Source organism: Bubalus bubalis, chromosome 2 (assembly GCF_019923935.1).
Source record: "Bubalus bubalis isolate 160015118507 breed Murrah chromosome 2, NDDB_SH_1, whole genome shotgun sequence".
Lineage (NCBI taxonomy): Eukaryota > Metazoa > Chordata > Mammalia > Artiodactyla > Bovidae > Bubalus > Bubalus bubalis.
The window spans coordinates 26,559,809-26,568,005 of NC_059158.1; the positions used below are offsets into that span (position 1 = coordinate 26,559,809).

Consider the following 8,197-nt stretch of genomic DNA (forward strand, 5'->3'; position numbering starts at 1 on the left):
AGGTGCAGCGAGGGAGTCTGCGGAGGGTTTGATTTGGTGGCGTCCTGTGCTCGCTGACACGGCACGTCGAGAACTATGGCGGAAGGAGATAATCGCAGCACCAATCTGCTGGCTGCAGAGACTGCAAGTCTGGAAAAGCAGCTGCAAGGATGGGGAGAAGTGATGCTGATGGCAGATAAAGTCCTCCGATGGGAAAGAGCCTGGTTTCCACCTGCCATCATGGGTGTGGTTTCTTTGGTGTTTCTGACTATCTACTATCTAGATCCATCTGTTCTATCTGGTGTTTCCTGTTTTGTTATGTTTTTGTGCTTGGCTGACTACCTTGTTCCCATTCTAGCACCTAGAATTTTTGGCTCCAATAAATGGACCACCGAGCAACAGCAAAGATTCCATGAAATTTGCAGCAATCTAGTAAAAACTCGACGCAGAGCTGTGGGCTGGTGGAAACGCCTCTTTACACTAAAGGAAGAAAAGCCTAAAATGTACTTCACGACCATGATTATTTCTCTTGCTGCGGTTGCTTGGGTGGGACAGCAAGTCCACAACCTCCTTCTCACCTACCTGATAGTGACTTTCTTACTTTTGCTTCCTGGACTGAACCAACATGGGATCATTTCGAAGTATATTGGAATGGCCAAAAGAGAGATAAACAAGCTTCTCAAACAAAAAGAAAAGAAAAACGAATAAAGCATTTGCTTTATTCAATGTGATTAATGGAGTATACATTGTCCTTGGGAACAGTGTCTGTTATGCTGTTTGGATACTAAAATGTTACAGAAGTAGCTCTCTGCTGTCCCTCACTCTGCCCTTAGTACAAATTCTGACTTGCTAAGCAAGGCTTTATGCCCAGTGTCTTCATGAGTGTGTTCTTAGCAGCTGGCCTTATATGGACAACTCTTTCTTCAGTTCCTCATCTTGGTTTTTTGTCACCCAGGGTTAACTGAACTATTACTTTTAAAATAACATAGTGGTGAACTTCACCCTTTAGTACAGTTAACAGTGACTCGGGATAACTGTTCAAGTTGACCTTTTTTTTAGCTGGATACAGGATAGTGGTCTGTGACTTCAGGAAGCTTATTCTATCGTCTGCTTCCATTGTCTGCTTAAAAAACTGGCTTCATGAGTATAGACCAAGTTTACCACTTCTGATGAAGAGACCAATTAAGATTCATTCCTCATTCTGTTTCGATAGTGTGGGAGCAGAAGCCTCATGGAATAACATGAAGCTAATTCCATGCCTTAGCATGTGTTTTCTCCCTTGTGCAGAATTTAGCAGTTTGTAGGAAACTCAATGTTTCCTAAATGTTTCCTTCCTCCCAAATGGGGAATCTGGCAGGAACTTTTAGACCTCTTGTTCCTTGCACTTAAACTTGAAGTTAGTACGTCCTTAAAGGCTTTTTAGTAGCAGGCTTACACAAGTCGGTAGTTAGGACTTTTAAATTTCAGATTTTCAGTTAATTGGAACTAAAGTCCATAAAAGGTTAAGAGTCATGTCCATGATCTTCACTCCAAGACCAGCCAATAAGGACAAAAGTCTTCCTGTGTTGAGTTAAGATTCATTTCAGTAGAAAATAGCCTTATCCTACCAATTTTTCAAGACCAGAATAAGCCTTTAAAGATAAGTCTCAAGAGTCCCCTTTTATGGTAACACTGCCTGCTTTTGGTCCCCATAGATGGAGTAGTTGAAATCTGTAGGAATGGACCTCTGAGGGCTGGAAATGTGATATACTTGGGAACAATTCTTAAACTGATTAACTAGCTGTAATATAGTTTTGTGAATTTATTGCACTGATGCTGTGAAACCTGGACCTTGTGGTATATCAGTCCCTAAATTAGTGTTATTTTCTCCCCTTCAATATTGCTGTAAACAGTGGCACCGTGTAGCATGTTTGACTTTTTAAATGTTTCGTATACAACCTACAAACTACCATAATTTACGTGTGTTTCCTCATTGTATATAAGCTTGTCTTCCTATCCAGATTTTTTGTGTGAATGTGTGTTCTACCAATTAACTACTTTTGCAGTTTTAATTCTGTATTATTTCTTCTACTTTGTTAAAAGGGGAATAAATAAAAAAGCTGGAATCCCCAAAAAAAAAGAAAAGACCCTGATGCTTGGAAAGATTGAAGGCGGGAGGAGAAGGGGATGGATGAGATGGTTGGATGGTATCACCAATTCAATGGACAGGAGTTTGAGTAAACTTCGGGAGTTAGTGACGGACAGGGAGGCCTGGCGTGCAGCAGTCCATGGGGTCGCAAAGAGTCGGACACGACTGAACGACTGAACTGAACTGAACTGAGCAAAAGCAAGGTCCTGCGTGTGATCCCTGCACACAGCACCACCCAGGGGTGAGCAGACCGCCTAAGCCATCGCTCCAGCCCGACTTGCTGATCCGCCCCTGCTCTTCACCCCATTTAAGGAACCAGCTCGCCCCCTTGTGGAGAGAGAGCAAAGGCACATGTTAGTTGGTCTAGGTCTGCTGCTGCTGCTGCCGCCGCTGCTGCTGCTGCTGCTGCCGCTGCTGCTGCTGCTGTTGCTAAGTCGCTTCAGTCCTGTCCGACTCTGTGCGATCCCATAGACGGTAGCCCACCAGGCTCCCCCATCCCTGGGATTCTCTAGGTCTGCAGGTCTCAGCAAAGCCTTGCCTGAATTCCTCGTCTGGCCTCTTATCAATGTCTATTGATTAAAGTGTGCAAGAACCTGGGTCGGTATCAGTGATAGAGGCATCGAGGAAATGTTGATTTAGGTCTCAAGACAGAGCCCATCAAAGGCCCTAGTGCCTTGCAGGGCTTACTAAGAGAAGAGCAGACTCCCAGTCTTATAGAGTGGGCTCTGAGGCAGAGAACTATGTTGGGTAGAAGTAATACAGTGTAGAAGAGAAGGATTGAAGGGTGGGGAACCTAGCCTGTCACCACAAAGAACTGACATCTTCCAGGCTTTAAAAAATCATTTATCATCATGGACCAAGTTAAGAGTTTCATATAACTGACCACACGTGGGAGTAATTTCTCCAGCATTTCCCGGTCATCTCCGGGTCAGTACTGAACTTACTGGGCAGGGTGCACTAAGCAGACATACCCCAGCACACTATGCTGCATCCAAAGGCCACGTGAGCACTGCCTGTTCCCATCCAGTGACGAAACAGGCTTTAATCTGGGATAAGACAGAAACTGAAGAGGTTAAGTAGAAGAAGCACTGGGAGTAAAGTCAGGTGAAGTTTCTCCAATCCCCAACTTTTGAGGCGGCTCAAGGAAGGGCGTTATTTTCCATGTGCATGTTCTGTGCAGCACTATACACAACAGACAAAAAATAGAAGTAACCCAATGTCCATCGGTGAATGAATGGACACACAAACGTGGTCTATCCATGCTGCTGCTGCTAAGTCACTTCAGTCGTGTCCGACTCTGTGCGACTCCATAGACGGCAGCCCACCAGGCTCCCCCGTCCCTGGGATTCTCCAAGCAAGAACACTGGAGTGGCTTGCCATTTCCTTCTCCAATGCAGGAAAGTGAAAAGTGAAAGTGAAGTCGCTCAGTTGTGTCCGACCCTCAGCGACCCCATGGACTGCAGCCTGCCAGGCTCCTCTGTCAATGGGATTTTCCAGTCAAGAATACTGGAGTGGCGTGCCATTGCCTTCTCCATGGTCTATCCATGCAATGGAGAATTATTCAGCCATAAAAGGGGATGAAGAACTGATAGATGTGACCCGATAGGTGAATCTTGAAAACATTATGCCACAGGAAAGAAGTCAGACACAAAGTGTCACATATTGTTTGATTCCATTTATATGAAATATCCAGAGAGGGTAAACAGAAAGCAGATTGGTGGTTTCCAGGGCCTGGGAGGAGGAAGCAATAGGAAGGCGCTGGTAATAGACTATATAGACACAGGAGGAGGGAGGCAGTTCCACATGGTGTTAGTTCTGCCCATCCTCTGTTACATTACCAGATTCTAAACAGCAAATTATGACCCATTAGTAAAGTAATTCAGTGGATTGCAAATAATTGTAATTTTAATGCACTAGGGTAAAGAAGAGAAAATATCTCAGCATGTTATTCCCAAAGAGTATTGCATTTAAAACTTATTTCCGATGTGTGTGTGTATGTGTGTGTGTGTGTGTGTGTGTGAGACCGAGATTCAGAGGGCAGATACACTGACCATGATATAAAATGTACTTCTCATTGTGACCCATAGTCAAAATGTTTGAAAGTCTATACTCTATTTGTCAGCTTGCCTTAAAGAGCAAGCATAGCACCAGGTTTTAATGTCATTTTCCTTAGATAAAAATCATTTGCCTAAAGAATCTAGGATGTTTGGTTGAAGCCTACAGAAAGCCAGCACCTCTCCTCACTCATCAACCACTATACTTGAAGAGGAAAAGTTAAAATTTTACATAACCCCCTGCTCTTTCTGCCTCTGAAACTCAGCTTGCTCCTTGCGAAGTCTGGATCACATAGGTCACGTAGTCTCAGAAAATGGGGACTTACAATACTAGGAACTGGAGCTTATCACACTCGTCCTTGTCCTGATTTTTGCAATTGCCCGGCTCCTGCAAACCTGCTTAATCATGCCTGTCCACGTAAGGTCAGGCATCCCGCTCCCCATCTTGACTGCTGTTCCCGCATGTGCAAAGCCCCTCAGTTTAAACCAGCCTACTAACAGCTAGTGTTGCCCACTACAGTCTGCCTATAAAAACTTTGTAACCCCTCTGTTTGGGGCTCAGAGCTTGGACTGTTAACTCCTTTGGGTCCACTGGCATAATAAACCGGAGTTCTCCAACTCTCCGAGCATGGTGCTTGGTTTCTCGAGTACTGGTTTCTGCAACATTTTGAGGAGCTTTTCTCACAGTAATAATCTTGCTTTTCATTCCAAATTGTCATCAATCATTAAATCACTGACTTCTTCTCAATTCCCTGGAAGTCAGTTGACTCTTTATTATTCTTGGTAATAGAAGGCATGGCTACACATAAAAGTTTAAATCACAGTCACCTAAACACTTCCTTTTAGGTAATTTTCTACACCCTTCTCAAAAACTGGAGTGAATGGAACCATTCAACAGTCATATTCTGTGTCTTAATCCCCTCCCTTCGTGCCACTCTGTCTACTTTGCAGGGATTCCCCTATTTAGGGAGAACAGTGACGTTTTCCCAGCTCAGATCTGTGACATCCCAAAAAGCCAAGCAATGGGCACCACTTCTGTTAACCCCACCTTATCTCAGACTCTGTGCCTCCTTCTTTAAGTCACTCTTCTATTGGAGCCAGGGTTGACCCTGGCCCTCAAGCCTTGTGCGTTTGGCCAGCGGTCTGGGGAGTGAAGCAGCAGCGATTGCTGATGCTGGGGTCTCCATGTTCGGCCTCTGACTATTAGTTTCATGAATGGTAACCTGGACTGTAGGGTCAGGCTTCCAGTGGCATCGAGCCGTTAACCCAAGATCAAATATGTCCCTGAGTCATTGAACACTAACTGGTTAGGGAGATCTGCGTAGGCAGAGAAGTCTAATCAAGGTGCTCAGGCTTATACTAGATGCCCTTGAGAATGGAAAGCTCATGGCAATGACCTACCCACACCACCTCAGAATCTAAGGCTGCATCCACTTTGGATCAGAACCAACATTCCTGAGTGAATGACAGACTATGAACAGGAAGGACTCTGTGTGTTTATATGTGTGTGTATGTAAAACCTTATAATTAAGAAATCTATGAAAGTGAAAATTCTGTGTTTACTGGTATTTTGTCCTATGTCATAATATCTTCCACTAAAATAAAAAAAAATATGCATTTTCTGTATTGTTACATAGTGGATGATATAAAAAAACATTTTGAACTGTTTCTTGAACATCTATTGACCTCTATGCTCATAATTGTACTTCTTTCTATAACCAAAGATTAATAAGATCCCATCCTACTCCAAATTATTAGCATGTTTTAAGACTCATCCTTCTTAGTGCCATATGTAGGTTCCCTATAGTCAAAGCTGAGGTTTTTCCAGTGGTCATGTATGGATGTGAGAGTTGGACCGTAAAGAAGGCAGAGCGCCAAAGAATTGACGCTTTTGAACTGTGGTGCTGGAGAAAACTCTTGAGAGAGTCCCTTGGACTGCAAGGAGATCCAACCAGTCAATCCTGAAGGAAATCAACTCTGAATATTCATTAGGAGGACTGATGCTGAAGCTGAAGCTCCAATAGTTTGGCCACTTGGTGTGAGGAGCCAACTCATTAGAAAAGATCCTAATGCTGGGAAAGATTGAGGGCAGGAAGAGAAGGAGGCAACACAGGATTAGATGGTCGGATGGCATCGTTGACTCAATGGACATGAATCTGAGCAAACTTCGTGAGATAGTGAAAGAGAGAGAAGCCTGGCATGCTGCAGTCCATGGAGTCCCAAAGAGTCAGACACAACTGAGCGACTGAACTGAACAACAAAATATACCTTTAAAAATTCAGCAAATGCACTACTTGAGTCAATGAAGTGCATGATTGCAGCTGCCAACCTTATCTAGAAAGGTGTCTCTGCTTGGACTTATTCGAAACTGCAAGAAGGTTAATTAACAATTCACAATTTTTGTCTGAACTTCCTAGTGTGCTTAAAAAAAGATGGGGGAGGAAAGCTGTAATGAATTTCCCTCTTGTAAGCACCCCTAATGACTGTTACTAGAGCTGATATTCATTTCTCTGCCAACAAGGTTTGAACAGCCTCAAAGTTTCACTAATACGAAGAAAGATGCTGGATTAAGAAACAGAGACATGATTTATCAAAAAGAGAACTGGCTTTTTAATTCTGAGCACCTGGAAGAACTGACAGCTGTTTTCATCTTTATGTTTGAAAGGTGGGGACCTGGAGGTCAGAGGTGATCTGTTTCATATTTCTGTGGTTCCCAATCACCATTCCATGCAAAACTGACCATTGAACATTCCCTACTGACATTCCCTCCCTGCTGGAAGACCCAGAAGTAAAATCTGACTTTTACTAGATGGTCAAATAGTCCACCAAACACAACTAAACCACCAATCCTTTAAAAATATATTCCCCCAAAATACCCAAAAAGATAACTACATGTTTTCATTGCAAAGAACACGCTGTTGTTTAGTTGCTCAGTCATGTCGGACTATTTTGCTTCCCCATGGATGTACCCCACCAGGCTCCTCTGTCCATGGGATTATCCAGGCAAGGATACTGGAATGGGTTGTCATTTCCTACTCCAGGGGATTCTTCCTACCCAGGGATTGAACCCACGTCTCCTCTGTCTCCTGCACTGCAGGCAGATTCTTTACTGCTGAGCCACTAGGAAACCCAAAGAGCACAGGGGGAATAAACAAAATCACTGCACTGTAATTAAATTGCAGTGGCCAAGTTAAGCTTAAAGGCGAGGCTCTAAGACTTTAAAGGAGAATCTGGAACCAAAGTAATGTTTGCGTGGTGAACCTCAGGCTCCAAGAGAGGAATGTCCCAGGGACACCTTCCAAGAGAGACCAAGAAAGAATTTTCCTAATTTGTGAATGTGTTTGTATAAAAAATTTTGAAACTTTAAGTTAAATCACATTTGTTTGACACTGTCGCACAAAAATGATATTTGATCACTGTACCAATAGAATCTCACATTTTATTTCTGTGTATATCTCTCCATGAAAAAAGAAATTGGAGTTAATACAGATATTTCTTTCATTTAGAACAGAAACACATATTCTATATTCTTTCCCTGACTAAGGGGCTTGCTTTTATTTACAAATCCATAGGTGTATAAGTAGAAAAATAATATATAACCCAGGAAACTGTGAGTCACGATGAATTGGTGGCAGAATGGCCATATAACCCTTGAACTTTTGACTCTCCAATCCCACCTCGACCCCTTCCCATAGGACATTCTTTTGTAGGACACTGCTGGAAGTCAGTCCAGTTCCAAGGAAAACAAAAGCCTCATCTATTCTTTGTCTTTTAACAAGACAGCATTGTTGACACTCGGAGACCTTCCTGCATCACCGTGCGAGTCTTTGGAGGCCTGAGGAAGCAGCTGCTTCATGTTTATGCAGCAAGGGCCAGCCCAAGGGTCCTGAGTCTTTTCTGCAGGCCAAGCCTCAAGCAGCCATGTTGCTTTAAGAAGAGTTGAGCTGCTAAGGAAACAATGCCATTCTCAGCAACATGGATGGACCTAGAGATTATCATACTAAGCGAAGTAAGTCGGACAGGGAAAGACAAACAT

At 43.4% G+C, this 8,197-nt stretch overlaps 1 protein-coding gene across 1 annotated transcript; it reads left to right on the top strand.

The window, feature by feature from the left end:
* LOC102411120 (ADP-ribosylation factor-like protein 6-interacting protein 1) lies at positions 1 to 2,084 on the top strand. Its single transcript, XM_044928978.2, has one exon. The coding sequence runs from the start codon at positions 76 to 78 to the stop codon at positions 685 to 687; it is 612 nt and encodes a 203-aa protein (XP_044784913.2). The 5' UTR covers positions 1 to 75; the 3' UTR covers positions 688 to 2,084.
* The last annotated feature ends 6,113 nt before the right edge of the window (positions 2,085 to 8,197 follow it).